Source organism: Coturnix japonica, chromosome 2 (assembly GCF_054131305.1).
Source record: "Coturnix japonica strain WE chromosome 2, WE-NBRP24, whole genome shotgun sequence".
Classification (NCBI taxonomy): Eukaryota; Metazoa; Chordata; class Aves; order Galliformes; family Phasianidae; genus Coturnix; species Coturnix japonica.
The window spans coordinates 55329856-55348657 of NC_140664.1; the positions used below are offsets into that span (position 1 = coordinate 55329856).

General features: G+C 44.5%; 1 protein-coding gene across 1 annotated transcript in view; it reads right to left on the reverse strand.

The window, feature by feature from the left end:
* Nucleotides 1–17938, reverse strand: part of TMEFF1 (transmembrane protein with EGF like and two follistatin like domains 1) — a 115616-nt gene extending 97678 nt beyond the window's left edge. The window contains exon 1 of the mRNA XM_015855183.3: nt 17755–17938. Within this exon, the coding sequence (XP_015710669.1) occupies nt 17755–17938 (184 nt within the window). The remainder of the gene's footprint in view (nt 1–17754) is intronic.
* Between the last annotated feature and the right edge of the window lie 864 nt (nt 17939–18802).

Below are 18802 nucleotides of genomic sequence, written 5' to 3' on the forward strand. Positions count from 1 at the left end.
GTCCTCATCTGCCTAGCTATCTCCTTCAGAAAAGTCACCATACTTTTCACACGCACACCTTCATATTGCTCTGACTGTTCCCTGTCTTGCATTCACCTTTTTGGCAGCATGCCTTCTTGGCTGAGAAGAAGATTCTTAATGAACTGAGGGCACAGAAAGGGAGCACACAAGTGTAAACACAGACAGGCTACAAAGGGGAAGAACAAAAGCGTTGCTTGGGCACTCTGGTACAAAAACAGGAAAGAAAAAGCCCAGCTGGAGTTAGCAAGGGACATTAAGGTTAGAAACAAACAATTCCTTGGGAATGCTATATGCAAGAAGTTGCTCAGGAAAAATGTATCTCTTGATGGATGGGGAAGAGAAAGTTTGCAGGCATCAAAGAAGAGGCTGAAGCACACTGTGTCTCTTTTGTCTTACAGGTCTTCATAGCCTGCTCCCAAATCACAGCAGGTATCAACACAGTTCAGAAAAAGAGAAGGACAGCCAGCAGCAGAGGAATAGGTTTGAGACTCCTTAGAAAAATCAGGTATGTTCAGCTCCATCAGGCCAGATGGGTTTCACTGGAGGATCTGAGAGGACTGACTGATGTGACTGTGAGGCTGGTGTCAATTACCCTTGAAAGGCTAGCATTTTTCCATCTTTAGGGAGGTCAGGGAAGAGGACCTGGAGTGCAAGCAGTCAGCCATTCTCACCACAGCTCCTGGAAAACATCCTCTCAGAGTCCCTCTTCAAAGACACAAAGTACAAGGCTAGTAGAAGCAGTCAGCAGTTGAAGGGCAGATCACGTTCTACCTAGCTGACTTTCTTCCATGAAGGAAGGGCCTGAAGGGAGAGTGATGGCAGTGAAGTGCTTCATCCAGACTTCTGACATCATCTCTCACAGCAGACTCTTTTTTATGCTAAGGAAATACAGGTGGGACAGACAGACCATTGGAGCTGGGCTGGAAAGGGCAATAGCAGAGGGCACTACGGCCACCATGTTCTCAGTTTCCCTGTAGCCCGGGAAAGCTAATTCCATAAACATAAGAGAAAAAGCTACATGCTTTCATCCAAGATGCCAATCAGCTGCCTTGCGAGGGCTCACGACATTCTTAGAAATAGCCTGTTTTGTGCCCTGGGTTTCGTACTCACAAGTCAAGCTGGCAGATGTAGATCTTGTAAGTTCAGGTGATGAAGCAGACCCCAAGAGATGCTGGGTTTGAACAGGTTAGGAATCATTAATCTTTTCTATTACTTTTTTGATTAGATGATTAAAGTCTCCCACTGAGCTTGTTTCCAGCGAGGCTAACCCTGAAAAAGAGGATTCCTCTGAGATAAAAGGTTTATATTATGTTTTGTTTAGAGTTGTTTTGTTTTTGCCATCCAAGGTGAACCTGGTTGTTCTTTTTCATTAGCTTGCATGCTTTCCTGATTTCATCCTGCTTCCCCCCACCCCCCCCCACCCCCCCCACACAGCTGCATTGTGCTTTCTTCACTTGTTTTCGCTCCTCAAAGAAGATACAGTAAATTTAATAGCTCTGTGAGGCTTATGTACTTTGCTATTGTTTTGACTACATTATCACCACCGTTTAATGATAATGTATTCTCGGTATTTTGTTTGCCAAACATGCAACTGTTTTTAACTTGCAATAACTGCATAAGCTCATTAAGTGCTGCTTCCCATTATGTTACCGTATTACTTTACAGGTTTCAAGTTTGTCAGTGAAATAAGAAGTTTAATTGCTCCTTGATTTCAGGAAAGCCAGTGCTTAACATCTTGCATTTGATTCCTGCCTAATGTTTTGCTGCTTCAATCTCTGTCTATAAAAGCTTTCTTGCACTTAAATTCCTTTCTTGCAGACAAAGTCTGCCATGTGGAGTAGCAAAAATAAAAGTAAATATCTTTAGTGGAGTGTAGCATGAAGAACAAGGCAAATTAAAGAAGAAAATGAATCATACATGGTGCTTTTATGCTGCCTATGTAAGACTGAGAACAGGAATAAACCTTTTGTGTCTGACGGTCTTCAGTTACACCAAAAGTCTGCAGGAAATTTCTCTAGTAACCTGATCCCATGCACACCCCACAGCATCCTCATCTTCAGACAGATCAGATCTTGAGTCCACAAGATTTCTGACCATAATTCAGAATTACAGAATGGCTTGGGTTGGAAAGTGTCTCAAGGATCATGAAGTCTCAGGCAGGGACAGGGCTGCCTTCCACCAGCTCAGGTTGCCCAGGGCCCCATCCAACTTGGCCTTGAGCCAGGGATGGGGCACCACAGCTTCTCTGGGCAGCTGTGGCAATGCCTCACTGCCCTCTTGGTGAAAACTTTCCCCAAAACCTAATCTAAATCTCCTGAATTCCACTATTTCAAGGCAGTGGTGGAAATCTATGGCCTAGCACATATTTGCAGCTATAGTGATTGCTATTTTTCTAGGTTCTAGGTGTGCTGATGATGTAGTTTGGAAGGCAGCTCGCGCGCTGATGGGAACTAGTCTGCAGTGCTCCTCAGCTCTTCCTGCTTTTCACCTCATGGCACTGTCACTTCTGGTACCCATCCCAATAGTCAGGAAACTGCTAATAACACCAAAAGAAGGGCAATGAAGCTGATGAAGAGTCTGAAGCAGAAGACTTAAGCAGAGCAGTTGAGGAAACTGGGATTGTTTCAACTGGAGAAGAGGAGGCTCAGGAGAGACCTTATTGCCCCTCTACAACTGCCTGAAAGGAGGTTGTAGCGAGGTGGGGGTTGGCCTCTTCTTCAAGGTAACAGCAATAGGATGAGAGGGAATGGCCTCAAGTTGCATCAGGGGAGGTTCAGGTTGGATATTAGGAAAAACTTACTCCTCAAAAGAATAGTGAGGCACTGGAACAGGCTTCCCAAGGAGTGGGTGGAGTCTCCGTGGAAGTGTTCAAGAACCCATGTGGATGCAGCACTGTGGGACATTGTTTGTGTGGGTTAGGGGTTGGACTTCCTGATCTTAGAGGTCTCTTCCATCCTTCTATTATTGCTGCCTCACTCTGTCCTAGAGAGGGGACTTGGATGAGAGTGGCGTTTGCTGAGGGCTGAAGTGGGCCAAGGTCTGTGGTGGGATGCACATCCTGCAGCAGGAGGGTGAAATCATGGGCAAAGACAATTCTTGGTAAGACCACACCCTAATCTGGGCTGTCTTTCACATTTAAAAAATAACAACAATAAATAACCCATAACTTTCCCTTCCTGCTCTGTAAACGTGCTTTCTGGTGTTATTATTCTGCTGATATTTTTCTACAAAAGAAAGAGCATTAGTATTTGTTACATCCGTATTATTTTCTTTTCCATAACTAAATATATATATGCTTACCTAGCCATGAAGAAAAGGCTGCACACAATGTTTCTGCAAGCTCCTTTGAGAGGGAATTTCATGAATGTTCTTACAAAGATGAGACAGTGATGAGAAAGCAGTTCTCACCTATTTGAGAAGATGAGTCTGACCACCCAAGGACACTCCAGAATGCTGGCATTTCCCAACTTCTAAATACTTTCTTGGGCAAACACAGAACTCTTCAACCTGAATGCAACTTGCAAACTCCTGAACTGAATTAATACATAGAGCTGGGACCGTGCCTTTAGTTAACATTGCGTAACATCCTCCATCCTAATATCCTGTTTTGTTTATAGCACTCATGCTCATTATTCAAACAGAAGATCTCCAGCCATGTTGTTCTTCAGAAGCAAATCAGAGCACATATTTTGTTTTGGGTTTTTTTTTAAGCAATTGTCCATCATTTGCACAATTAAAGGCACTTGAGCTGTTCCATGTCCTTACACGAGAGCTGAGGCACAAGCTGGAGCGCTGAAGGTATATTTTCTAAAGCTCAGACCACTGATTTCTCCCTATGAGAAAATCCATCCAGTTCACCTGAAAATGTAGGCTGCCAAAAGGGGCTGGAATACGCTTGACCCCAGGCCTTGACAGAGAGACGAGGATTGCTGGGTCTTTGCTTTTATGTCACTACATAGCAAAATGATCTGTTTTCATGTGCCTGCTTCACATAGAACTATTTTCAATGGTACCCATTAAGCCATTAATTCAAGTGAGAAGTCTCTGCCAGTACGTAATGATTTTAACCTTTCTCACAGCTATTAAAAAATAAAAAATAAAAATCAGCCTGCCATGTGAGATTTCTGAATTTTCCCCAGCTGTTGGTAGGGAGAGTCTTTTTTCCTTTCTTTAAATAAAGGGAAGTTATGATAAGCCATAACAAAAGAGTAAATCAAGCACTCAGAAAGAAGACTGCAAAACTAATTTATGTGTTGCAATTCTAATGCCCTTGTGCAATCCTGGACAAGTTACTCAAAACAGACTTTCCAGACATACTCAGCAACCGGAGATTTCTCATCATCTGACCCCACCCCACCCCCCCAAACCCCTCAAATAGGTTGCAATAACTCAGACCAGCGGAAGCTGTTCAGGAGCGCTTTGTTTTTCCTAACATCTAATGTTTATACCCGAACTTTATTTTATACAATAGGTCAAAAGGCAGTTTTCAGCCTAGTCTAGTTCATGGGTGACATTAAGACATTTTGGAAAGTATATCAAAATTTACAGATTCTTTTCTGAACACGGGTTCTAAGAGGATCATGCTGAGGAATAGGCTTCAGTGCAGGAGCAGCAACCACAATGACATGGGAGATCCAGCCATGTGGCCAACAGACTGTCAACAAAGGCAGTCAGCCTGCATGGTAAACTCCTTTCTGCAATTATTACCTCGCTATCTATAAGCATGGGAAGAAATGCCTATTTCTAAGTGAGTTACAGAACTGAACTAGATATAGGAAATGAAACATGGACTCATGTAAAAAAGGAGAAAAAAAAATAAGGAGTTATCTAAAAGATAAAACTAAAGGATGTCACAGTATTTGTGTTCTGAAAGATTTTAGTCCCAACACTGATTTTTCTACAGCATTGGACCTTTCCGAGAAGGAAAGAACGGGACTACAACTGAAAACTTACTTAGAGGGAATCCTACCTTTGGATCTCTATGGTTTCTTCTAGCTTACATCAAAATCAAGAACTTGTGAAAAATACCTTAAGAAGTCGCTGATTTCAAATGAAACATGGCGTATTTTTCTTATTTCCCAAATATTACACTGAAGTTAATTCCAGCAAGAGTATTTTCCATGCAGGAGATTAAAATGCAACTGTTTCCAAATTAATACAAAAAAAAAAATCTCAGTTTCCTCTTGTGTTCCGTTTCATTAGAATCCCTTAATAGATCTATAAATTAAAATATTACTGCCGTGCATTCTTCTGATACACACGTCTATGTAAAAATAGCAACGGAATCCTATTCTGTATACAGAGAAAGGAAATAAATTAACGCTTGTGTAATATCCATGAAACATAACGCTCTGAATAGTTCTGAAGGATAATTAGATTTGCATATACTCTCTCCTCCGAAGACCCATACACTATAGTATTTAGAGCTGATTTTGAAAACCATAATTAAACAGTCAGGAAAACCCTGGAAAATTAGCCGAACCACCAGCACCGTAAAAGTCATGGGGAGAAAACAAACAAACAAGCCCCTGGCTGCTCGTTTGGGCCACATAATGAATTCTGGTAATGCCAGTAAGTTATGGACCAGCAAAGAGCCAAGTCATAAGCTCTGCTGCTCTGAAACTTCAACAACTGCATTACACTTTTAACAAACAAATCACTGTTGACGACTTGTTCGGCTTACCAAAATGCATTTACCTCCCAGAGAGAGACTTGTCAGCTCAATCTATAGTTAATAATTCCTTTCTGCCTGCTCGTTTATCCTTCCTGAAACGCAAGGAGAAAATATGATTCCCGAAGCTTCTGCTAACCCCCTCTGACAGCCTCGGAGGGATTTTCAGGGGCTGGGAATTTATCACTGTGCTACAGTGTGGGATCCTTACATTGTGCCTCATTGCCATCAGGGTTGCAGGTACAAAGAGGGGCCAGGTGAATGAGTCAATGTGGCCAATGCTGTGATGGCCAGCATCTGGGACAAAGAAATGCATTAAATAAAATACAGCCAAGATGCCGGCCTCTCCTCCGAATATGCTCATCAATCGCATCGGCTCCTGTCATGCCACTCATGCAGCACAAAGCAGGTGGAAATTATTCACTCTTCCCCACTGGGGATTCCCTCTGCAAATGTAATGCTGGATTAGCCAGCTCATAAGTTGTCTTCCCAAGGTTCCCAGGGCTGAGGAGCAAAGCAAGCACAGCCCATGCCAAAATGCGCCTGGTGTCAGCTCACGGCTCTTGAGGGAGGCTTTCTAATTGCCATAAATTAGCTGCTATTACTTGCTTTACAGCAGAGAAGCAGAGAAGTGGTTGGTTCTCATTTTGCCCTCATCCGGAGTTAGCAAAGGACACACAGGCTTTGTCAGCATCCTACTCTGCTTGGAGGGGAGCCCCTTATTCCTGCAAATCCACCAATCAGCCCACAGGGAAAAGGGGCACATGACCAGGATCACAGATACATAACTGTATCTGTTCTGAATCATCTCACTTCTAAGGCACCGACAGACCCCATGCTGCCACCATTCTGAATCCAGCCCATCTCTCCTGCTTGAATGGGGGGCCATGGGCATCCTCAGCTCTCTTTAACAACACTGTGACCCTCTAAAACAACAGAGATGTAAGTAAACAGCCACATAGCTAAATTCTGCCCTTCATCTCACACCCATACAACTGAGAGGACATAAAAGGCCAATTTCAGCCTCAAGGTAAACAACTGGTGATGGAGGTAGAGCTGCTATTTACACCAAGGTTGAGCCTGGTGCACTGGAGCTGCGCAAATACAACTCAGCACAGTATCAGAAGATATTCTGACATGCTCTGCAAAATTTTAAAGCAAAACTGTCTTTCTGTCTAGGAGAAATATAGGCTTTCAGGTCTACCCCTTTGCTATAGATTTTGCTACAGCTCTTGTAAAAGTCTATGGAAAATCAAGTGTCTACAGTCTTAACCAGTAGTCATAAGAAACTGGTACTTGCGGGCTCCTCCTGCTTACTCTATCAGATAAATCTGTTTGTTTGTTGTTTTATACATAGATAAATCATAATCTAGTAGCCCCTCCTTGATATCAAGCAGTGATTAGCACTCAAAAAGCGCCTTAAGTAGTGGGTTTTACTCCTCTGCTTACATGGTCGGACAGTCAGGTCCTTTCCTCTTGTCTTTATAGCAATATTTCTCCAGGCAGCATCTAAAAGCAAATAAAGTAAACAAAACATAAAGCAGAAATAGGAAGTGAAAGAATTTGGTCAGTATGCTGACGTGATGAACAGGAGCACTCAAGACTTCACTAGATGTTCCCCAAACTATCAAGAAAAGAAAAACCAAATAAGACACAAAATTGGAGGACAGTTTGGCATCACAGTTTGCTATCTCTCTGACTGTTTTCAGCAATAAAAGACATTACTCACAGAGGACACAGAAGAGAAGTTTGAGGCAGTTTTCTGTAGCAGAATAACCACTTTGCAACCTACTTCTTTCATGCTGTTTTCTGCAGTAGAAGAAAGATGCTTTCCAAACCACTTATTTCAGCTACCAGCTCTCAAAGAAGTCCATTTGCTGCCTCAAGCTTCAGGTGGGATCCATTGCCAGGTCTCCACCTGCGTCAAGAAGACCCACAGCTGCCAGGCTCGGTCCTACTGCCCGCATACATTATCACCATAGACTAACCTATGCCTCATCCTTAGAATTCAAAAACAGAAAAAGAAGAGAAAATTGAGCACAGGAGCCACCTTTTCTTAATCTTCTCTTTCTGGAATTCCCATGAGAAGTCTAAGAAATGTCGTGGAGAGATTTTGACCATAAGAATGGTGTTAGGCTGAACTCTTCCACCCTGGGTAACTTAAAGGGGCTAAGGAAACGTTTTCAAGATTTTAATAGAAAGATTTATTCCACAAAGTAGTACTGGTACCTTGTATATAATCTTGCTTAGATAATTCCAAGTCCAATGTACAGTGTCTGTAAATAGCATATAAATATATGGTACTGATAAGTAATTACTGTGACTCGACAGACTGTATATTTGGGGGGAAAAAAGGAAATGTGAAAGGCAGTAAAAAAACTTCACATCTGTACATTAACTTGAATTTCCAGGTTTTGATACCAAACAACTTCACCGTTATGTTTGAATAATTCAGGATTTATTTACTTATTTAGGCAATACACTGCTTTTGATTAGGTTTATCTGGTGTCTAACAAAGCATCATATTCATCTCTTTTGTTTTCTGTATGTGGACCCTTTTATTACGGTATAGTATCTTATTTGTTTTAATGCCGCTCTGCTGCGGATTGCCAGCTCATTAATTTTTCTGCTATAACACCCAAATCCCTTTCCTGATCAGTGTGATGGATGATTGATTCCTTGCTCCCAGACTAATTTTTTACGTTGCACTGCATTTACCATCTGGTAGATAAATCACCCAAAACGCTCAAATTCTGAGCTTGGTTCCACAGTTCTTCTTTATTTGCTCAGCCAGCAGCATGAATATCACTTGCAAATGTGGAGGTTGTGTTCTCTCACCTGGGTAACTCTTCTACATTACAGACAAGGGTTTAACAAAGAGCACCGAGATAATGATACACCTCTTCTCACTTAACAAAAACAAACAAAAATAAGGCAGCTGTTCTCTGTTTTTTCTATCCAAATTCTTTGCTCCAAACCTATGACAACTGCAAGATTCTGATGTGAGAAAGGCTATTTGTTACAGCTCAGTACTGACTTTGCACATTTCAATCATATATGCGTATTTTCACAAAGGTAGTCTGTTTAGACATACAAACAAAAGGACATCCTTTGCAGACAGCCACGGGAGAAATACAATTAAACAAACTGCCTTCCCTTTGTACAAGAAAAAAAAAGTATTCTATAATCTTAACTCGAGCCTGTCGATTTTATTTTCGCTTTTATAACCCTGAAATTCCAGTCAAGACAGGAAAAACGGCCTCTGCCTTGTGGAATTATCTAGGTAAAGCTATGTGAGAAATGGAGGATGAAGGAAAATCTATCCTAAAACACCATGTTTTAGGAAGGTGACAGCTCATCTGCCCACCGCTGCACCTGGTATTATTGCTCAGTAGGACCCCGTTGGCTCTTCTAAAGATGTTTTGCTGCTCCCCTTTGCCCTGGAGAACCCACCTAGCACAATGAACTGACCTCTGCCTCTCCCAGAGGGATGAGAGAGAGGCAGCGCACAAGCAGTCAATGCTAATTAGCAAAATGTAAAGATTTAATTAGATCAGCGCTTCCCTGAGTTTAAAAGTAACCAACTGGTACCTACATACCAATTTTTATCAGTCCATCTATGGAAAAGCCTGTTGAAAACGTTGTTTGAGATGTCTTCATCAATCAGCTACAGAATTTACACCTCGGCCATGAGGCTTACGGACACCTTAATGATTTAAACTTTTATTTCCAAAAGCTTTGTATGCTTATGTATTGGTTTATTTTGAGGGTTCTTTTTATGCATATGCACTGACACCTTTGGCTAGCCCAGATCTCAAGCTTTTATGCTGCAGTTGGGAAGGTATTTCTCTGTGTTAACATTTTAGAGGAAATTCAGCAACTTTCTGCAAATGATGCTTATCTAATCACTCATTCTTGGTGTTTATGTGTGAAACTGTACGTGCAGCCATGGGTAGCAAGTCAAATTCCTGTGAGGCTCACCAAACACCCCCCTGTGCTTCAGGTTTAAGCAGCAGGGCACTTTCTCACCTGCTGCTGAAAGAGGTTTTTAGGTTTTCCACAGCCATGTGTGAGTAGATGTGACAGCACGACCTCACTGTGGGCCGGGTGATCCTCACACCATCAGATGCCATGTCATAGGAGTTCAAGCCGTCTGAAGCAGGTTTTATTCATCTGCAATAGGCTGCTGAAATAGGGCCGAAATGTGCCAGTCTGGGAAATAAGCAGGGATGGGCCTGGGGTGAGGCAGAGTTCTGAAGGTTAAGCGTTTCATCCCAAACACACCACAGCACTCAAGGGCAGATTAACCGGAGCTCGCCAGCTCTCTGGCTCAGCCAGCCGCCTCCATCTGCTCTGACACCGGTCCCATGTGGCCGGGTGAGGCGGAGGAGGCCCCAGGGCCTTGCCTGGAGGAGCTCAGCTGCCACCCGCCAGCAGGTCGAGCGCTGAGAAAGAGCAACCCACCGCAGCCTCACGCTGTGCTTCCAAAGCAGATTGCAGAAACCATCCCACAGCCTGAACGTCCTTGCTCTGGCTTGCCAAGCACTCCTTTTTAAATGTTGATATGAGCAGCAAGGTCCCAGCCTGGCAGGTCGACTAAGGGAGGATGTGGTCGCTACGGAAAGGATAATTTCCCTTTGAAAAACTTATTGACAGTTCTGTCTTGTTCTTGATTTTATCCTCTTTCATTTCACGTGTTTTCCTGCTGGTCTTAATTAACGCTATTTCTGAGGCGTGGATGAGGATCCTGCCAGCTTGAACACTGTTATATAAAGTGAGTGTTTCAAGACTGTAATTGCAACAAAATTTATTTTTATAATACTAAGTCAAAAGAGAGGCATTACAGGGATTTAATTTTATTTTGAACCCGATCCTTTAAACACTGTTGCTGTAACACATAATCTATTACCGGAAAAGACTCGTCTTTTCAGTCCTTAGAAATTGTCGCCTATAATTAGAATTGAAATTATCCCAAAATAAATCCCGATTTGCTAGTTAAACACCACCTCCTCACAAAACCACACTGCGACTAGTAAGGCAGTCACAGAGCAAATGAAGCCTTGAAATAGTGGTTAATATATGGTTTAATAATGACTTTGGAACAGAGGAACGCACCTCTGCAAAACCCATGCAAACCCCTGCTCAGCATCCCAGCCCTACCCAGTTGGGCCTGGGAACATAATGGGCTCAGAAAGAATCCTTCTGGTCACCTTGCTAGGTTCTCAAAGAGCTTTGCTGGCATCATGTCCCCCACTTCACATAAGACAAATGTTCCATGGAAGGAATCTTAAACTGGAGAAACAGATTTGACTCTTTTTTTCCTCTTTTCATATGTGCACTGAAGACTCCCCAACATTTAAATAACTAATGGTGCTACTGGGTATCTATCTAATAATGAAAGATGAAAGAATTCTGCCCTCAGATCCTCTTGAAGCCAACTGTGAAGTAAATTGGAACTAAAGGTATGTTGTAGCTGTTCATCAAGACAAAGAAGCAGATAATAAGGTTCTTCAGGTAATTTTAATTTCATCAGATCACATTTTGATTGCTGAACTTACCCCTAAACAATTTTTTTCTGTATCTTTTTATCCTTCCTGGAGGAAAAATATTACAAAAAGGAGACCCATTTTGTCAAGAAATGGCTTCATATAGTAAAATGTACTGTGGTTTTCTTTCATACAGTATGCTTTTCTCTACACACTCAGGACCTACAAAATACAATTCCACATTCATGCTTTTCCTTTTTTTCCTTCCCATAGTTTTTCTGTATTTCAAAACTGTTAAAAATACAAGATGATCTAAGAGTGAACTACAGCCATTAGTAGAGAAGGTTATTTAGTCTATAGCAGATTATCTATTTGTTGTATTTGTTTTTATTTTAATTGTTATTACCTAAAGCTATTTTTGTGATAGAATGATTTTATTATTATTATTTTTAAAGAATAACAAACATAGAACTTCCTCGGTCTTTAGCTTTATTGGATATTGCAGACGGCTTACAAAAAGACAGGCTTATCCCTCAAAAACACAACATGTCCCCTATCACCACTTTTGTTTCACAGCAAGTGTAGGGACTTACCAGAAAGGATAAGCTGTCATCTACAGTCAGAAAAACAGATCCTTACTTAACATCCCTGGTGCTCACCATTTTTTCTTCCCCAAAAGTTACATCTAGAGTTGATTTGAAAGCTACTTCTCCTACCTCTTATATGGACACATGCCAAAATCTGGCCCTGAGATGGAAAAGTCACAAGCACTTTCAGCTTGATGATCAGTGATGGAACACAATCATCATCTCCTTACAGGAAAAAGGAAAATCCAGCCTCCAGTCAATATCTATCTGCACTATTCTCTGCCTTCCTCCTTCACTCAAAGACCCTGACCAGAGATTTTCCTTTTTCCAAATCCAAGTAAATATTAACTTTCCCCTTAATCCAGTGCACTGTCGATTCTAGAAAAAAAACACATCAGACCCTAAGTACAAATGCTTATCCTTACATCAACAGCAATAAAAGTGCCTGACAGGTCTTAATAAAGACAGTTCTTGTTTTCCCTATAACAGGAGTTATCAGGAAGGTCTCGGTACAGAAGGAAGGTTCTCTTGGCAACATTTTTCATGACAAACATAGCTGCTCTTTTCCCCATTTCAAGGAAGTAAAGAAATTGGATCCCATCCAGTCTCTTCAGTCAAGCTTCACTTACTCCATAGCAGCATCAGTTCCCACTAGTGACAATGATGGAGTGGCACCTGTTATGAGATGATTTTCTGTTATTCTGACACTTTCAATTCCACTTTAATTACCTTTTCACTCTTAATTCAGCATAAGAATCTGCATCACAAGGACATTCCATGGCTAAATAATTACACTATGGGGAAACAAATACGTGCATGGTATTCTCTGAGTTTTAATTTCTCTTTTTAATCGCTCTGACTTTTTCCTTATAGCTGATTTGTATTCATGCCTTATGATAGTTTCTCAAAGTGATCTGTAACCTGACTGAGTCTAGATCATTTACTTCAGGAGTTCAATTGGCACAAACACATATCACAGTTTACTTGGCTTGACTGTTGTAATTCATCTGTGGGAACATAAGTCGTAGTCGCAGATAAAATAACCAATTATTCAAGTCCCAGGTACCATTTCAGATCAGGTTTATCTATGCATGCAAACGAACAAACAAACAAAGAAGACATGTATTTCTTAGAACAGCTAGGCTAATTTACCTGAACCTGTATCCCCAAGCCATCCCCCGTTTTTCCATTCTTACCAATCTGGTTTCACACCATTAACACAAATTGATTTGGTCTTGTATAACATAGGATGACAAACTAGAACCAAAAACCCCACTTAGTTAATCTTTACAACAACAACAACAGAAAAGGCAAAAAGAGTATGCCTGTTCCAGCAGTTAAGCACAGATAAAAGCCAGGCTTGAGGCTACATCAGATTCTGGCTGACAGAGTCACGCAGAGCTCAGGCACAAACAAGGGTGAGCTCTGGCAACAGTGAGTGTCTGAGGTTTATGTCATCCCACATTGCTTTCATGTGCACCAGGTGGACTGGGCACAGCTTTATGTTCTTCCCCTGCACAGTAGGAACAGAATGGATCCAAACTTGAGATAGTGCAAAAGCCTAGACCGATAAAGAGTATACACACAACTCATTTTGGCCAACCCACTCTTCAGCTCAGCTTTTCACTTCACAGAGTAGATGTTATCAATGTGAGTAGCTTTAGACTCCTGCTTATCCTAAGGAAAAAGGTGAAGTACTCAACTGCAACAGCTCATACATAATAGATAATGCATCAGAAAATAGTGATATTTTATCCCGGTTTGAACTCTAAAACTGCAATTAGCCAATATATGTAGGCAGTATTTTTGAAAGAGAGCCTATCCTAGATGTATTCTAGATGCTTCTGAGACTGAAAACCTTACAGAGAAGACTGAGCAGTCACAAGCACTGAGTGCGGCTCAAACTTGGTGCTCCTAACTCTAACATATTCTTGATTACTAAGTTTTTGGCACTTACTTTTTAAGCTTCTCAGTGTCTGATCCTTTTAACTATCAAACAGTTTTAGAAGGAAGCAGACATAGCAAAGGCAAGGGCCACACTCAAGGAGAGACGGTTTGTATCAAAGTAACATATTTCAAGCATCGCTACTTTGGTTTGGCCTCAGTGCCCTTTGTTTTTACCACTTCCTACAATCCCCACAAGCTATTAAGCACTGAACAAGACAGCAGCACTAACAGTCCACACACAAACGACAGATGATATGTTATTCTTCACTGCTGGTCCTTGATTACTGCAGGTGCACAAATACGTCACATGCACCACATCAAAGTAGTAAAGAGGTGACTTGTGCAGGTAATTTTTTTCTTCATATGTTTATGATGTGCCACTTCTGCTGGCATGGCAGTGATAATCTTGGCGATCCTTGCTACAGTGTCTGGAGAACAGACTCGATATCATCTAACAAAATAATGGAAATGAAGAGTGCCTAATTGAACAACCTCTGCTGCACAACAAGGATATGGGGAAATAACAATATCAGCAGGAGACAACAAGGACAAAGACTTTCAAATTCTGAATGAGAGCAGATTCATCAGTGGTAGAAAGCAGACAAGCAGAGGACCAAACAAAAAGAGATCTTTTTTATCTATGCTCCTACAAGCACTTCTAGCAGTAATGACAGAAGACGTATTGTAAATGCACTGCTCCCTCCTTGAGTGTGTGCAAAAATCAACGATTAGTGTAATTTCTCTCCTCTGTTGTTATACTACTTGGAGTTATTATTATGTTCCTGGATGTTCCTGCCTTATCTGCATTGAGACTGCCATCTCCCGTTGCTCTTCCTGCTCACCTTCTGTGCCCTTCCCAAATCTTTTATCTCTAAAGCTCTGCTCACACAAGGAGTAAGCATGCAAGCACAAACACGCTTTGAAAACGTGCATACAACGTGGCTAATTCTTGTTAACCTTTGTGAGTTTTCTCAGCTTTCTATCTTTTCTCATGCAGCTTTCTCACTCCCTTCTTCTCACATACAGGTCAACATGTTCCACTCCCAGCCCTTCTCAGGACCCTCTTGTTGCCCAGCATCATGATGCTTTCAATCTACTTCTGATGCCTATTCTTCCCTTCTCATCCTACCATGTTTTAAAATATCATAATGCATGAATTCTGTTTGTGCTTGCTGTACTCCTGATGGTTCGCCACTTGATGTTCCCTGCTTCACTGCTCTCTTCTGTCCATTTTCTCATTCTCAGTCTAATTTACTCTGAATTATTTCAGGGTAGAAGCCATATTTCTAAAGCATACTGAAACTTAAGGTAACATGTACGTGGTAAAGGATTGCTCCCCTATAGCTTCCTCTGCCCATCTGTCTAACAGTTTATAAGCTTTTTGACAGCTTATTGTTCCATGCTCAATAAACAGCACATCATGCTCTCCACTGTCACCCTACACAAAGGATGGATACTTTCCTTTGTCCAGCTCTTCCCTCTCTCTAATCAGCATTTTCCATCTACTTCCATCTACAAGCTATTTCAGAGACCTTACGACTTTGCAAAAGAAAAACTTTAATGCTCCTCAGAAGGGGAATTCTGCGGAAGACCACATGTCCTTAATTTTTCCTTGGCTTCATCCAGTCCTCAGTAAGCTGCCTTGAAACAATTTTATCTTTACACAAGTCTCTCAAAGAGACTTTAAGAAACCAAGGGCAGCATATGGCCTCGTAGACTCATAGGAGGTGTGCAAAATCATCCCAACAAGCACATATGATCACATAAAGGAGGGAAAAGGTGAAATACTTAGCAACAGAGGCATATTGCTGCTAACTGAAATCCCAGGTGCTCAAATTTGAAGCAAATCTTAATGCAATGATCTCCATTTGGGCAGTCTCAATAAAACGAACCCCTGCGGTTGCAAAACAACCCACATGTGGGATCCATCCCGACTGAGACTGAAGAATGCAGCAGGGGGATTCCCCAGTGTAACTCATAAACCAAATCTATTTTATACTTCCTTTCCCAGTCTTTATTAAGAACAAGACTGACTCACAACCGGAGCAGATAAGCAGCTATCACCCCATCCTGCTTACAGTCATCGAGTACCAGAAGCGCAGCACAAGATGACTACAAGTAAAGCTGGCAGTAAGATAACATCTCTAAAACATCAACCCTAACATTTGGTGCCTACTCTCTCTTTTCCAGAAACAAAACAAAACACAACCCAAACCCCATCAACTTCTGTTCTATCCAGCATTCTCATTAAAATCAAGCTATTTCAGTTTTCTCACTTAGCAAGGGACCCTTGTAGGTCCATAGTAGGGACCGACGGACAAATGCACAGAAGTCCAAATCACATCATCAATTAAAGGCAGCTATGTCCTAATTCTCTGCCTCTCGCTCTAATCACTTGATTATACGATCCTCCCTTGGCCAGTGATGATGCCATTATATCATCATATAACAAAAGATGGAACTGTAATGCCCGGGCAGAAGGGACAGAATCAGAACTGGGAAAGTCATCTGAATTTTTTATGTTATCTGCCCATGTTGCAGTGCTCTTCTGCTACAGCAAACTCATTCTTTATCAGTATAGCTACATAACGGAGCAGTGAGGAAGCGCTACAGCCTCAGGGACCAACACAAAAAAGTTTAAGAAACCGCTCCAGGGCATTCGGTCAACCTGATACAAACATGAAAATGACAAAGTAATAGGCAAGGTCTGGATTCTCCTTCCTTGAGCATGGAAAGTAATTATGCGAGTCCCAACTTTAGAAGTAAAAGCTGTCACAGAGTTCTAAGTTTGCTGCTTTGTGCAAAGAGTGAGCCCTGCCATGGCAGTCCGCTGAGAACGGTGCTGATGCCCCACGTGAACATACAGGGAAGTCATCTATGGCAGGGAGGGACCTACCCGGTAAAACTTAATGAAGCCCTATTGCGATAAGCGAGGGGAAAACCTGATCCAGACTTCACGTGTTGATATCAGGCTCTTGAAAATCAACGTGGGAAACCGAACCGTCTCAATCATGCGTGAAGCAGGCACAGCACGCACGGCAGAACCTGCTGCCTTTTTAAGCCCTATTTTTCTTCCACGTTTTTACAGTGACACCACAAGCGGTGCCTGCCATACACGTTGTAGATGGCACCTATCTCTGCTTCTGCCTTTTGTACTTGACGGCGTTAGCCTGGATGCCCTCTTCCAGCAGGGTTCCCTGAACAGCAGTCTCAGTGCATCCCACATTGTCTTACAAACTTCCTCCCTTATTACTGATATTTCACACTCGCCCTCACTGATTTATGCCCCTGCTCCGCTCCAAAGACCCACACGTCCCTGCCGGCTGAGCCGCTAATGCCGGCGACACTTTGACCTATTAACCCTTCCTTAAGAACAACCACAGCGTTCCTGCGAACACAATACAAAAGTCGGGCAACCTCACCGCGTCGGCGATGCGGTACAACGCGCGGACGACCAACCCGGCTGAATTCAGACTAAATAAGCGCACCGAGAGCGGGCGGCGGGGCGGTTTGTTCCCCACTTTGTCCCGGCTGCGGTCCGGTACCGCGGGGATGGAGCTCCCCGTGCCTGGGAGCTGTTCCGCACCCGCTGCACACAATGGAACGGAGCTGTTCATCACCTCGGAGAAGGCACCGCGCTGCGCCCCGGCCCTTTGTGGGGAGCGGCGCTTCGGAAGGGGGGGAGAGAGAACGACCTGCCCTCACCGAGCGGGGCCGGAGGGGAGAACCGAGCCCCGCTTGCGAAACGGAAACTTCATGCGGTATTTACTTTGCCCCGCTTTACAAACGCCATATCCCTCACGATGCGCGACAACGCGCTGCTGTCACGCCGAACCGCACCGCGCCGGCATCTCTCCATCTGTCCGTCTGTCTGTCTGTCTATATCCACGGAACCAGCCCCATCCCAGCGTCTCTCCTCCTCCCGTCCCTCGCCCCGCTCGGCGCTCAGCGGAGCCCCCGGGGCAGCGGCTCCCCTTTGTTTTCCTCCCGGCCGCTCCGCTCCCCCACGTGCACGCGTGGGCAGGGCGGCGCGGGGCTTTACCTGAGCAGTTGCCTCCTTTCCCTTTGCCGCCGCCCTGGCACTCGCCGGCGGGCAGCGGGTGGGAGGCGCGGACGGCGGGCAGAGCCGAGAGGGCGAGCAGCAGCAGGGCCGAGGCGCAGCACAGCCCCCGCGGGGGTCCCGCTCTCGGCGGCGGCCGGGCGGCGGCCGGGCTCTCCGCCACCATGGCGAGGGGCGGCGGGGGAGCGGCGGGATGGCGGCGGCGGGGGCCGCAGCCTCAAGCGGAGCCCGCGGCGCCGCCCGGGCGGGACCGTCCTTTCTCCGCCGCGCCGGAGCGCACCTTCAGCATCCCCGCGGGGAGCCGCCGCCGCCGGGCAGGGCCGGGCAGGGCCGGGCGAGGCGCTGCGGGGTGCGGGAGCGATGCCCCGGCCGCGCTCCTTTGTGCGCGGCGCCCGGCGCTCCGCCTGCAACAAAGGGAGCGGAGCCCGGCGGTGCGCTGCCGCCGCCGCGCAGGGGGAGGAGGAGGAGGAGGAGGAGAACGGGGGGGAGGGGGAGGAAGGAGCGGGCGGCACACGTGACGGCAGCCCCCTCCCCCGGCCGAGGGGAGCGAGGGGCTGAGCGGGAGGCGGGGGGAGGACGGCTGCGGTCCCACCGCGGGGAGCGGCCGGAGCGCTGCGCTGGGAGCCGTGGGCGCAACGCAGGGTTGAGGAGCCTCGCTCGCTTGGTGGGGGCGTTCGTGCCGAGCCGATGGGTCGGGGTCGGGGCAGGGACTCGTAACCCAGAGCTTTTACAGCCTGGTTTGTTTTTTTTTCCCCGGTCACCTGCACGGGGATGCTCGGCGGTCAGCAGCTCAGGGCGGGTATCCCAAGAGCCGGCTCAGCGCCTAGGTGAAAGTTGAGGGTGAACTGACAGCACCGTCACCATTTTTACATAGGGAAAGCGCAGAGAATATCTGTGTCTTCAGCAAGGTGGGTTTGGTTTGGCTTTTTTTTTTTTTCCTCTGTCACTTAGAATGTGTACAAGTTTTTTAGCCTGCCGTGCGAACCATCCCTTTGTGAGAGCTGAGCTGCCCATTGCTCTCTGCTGCTGC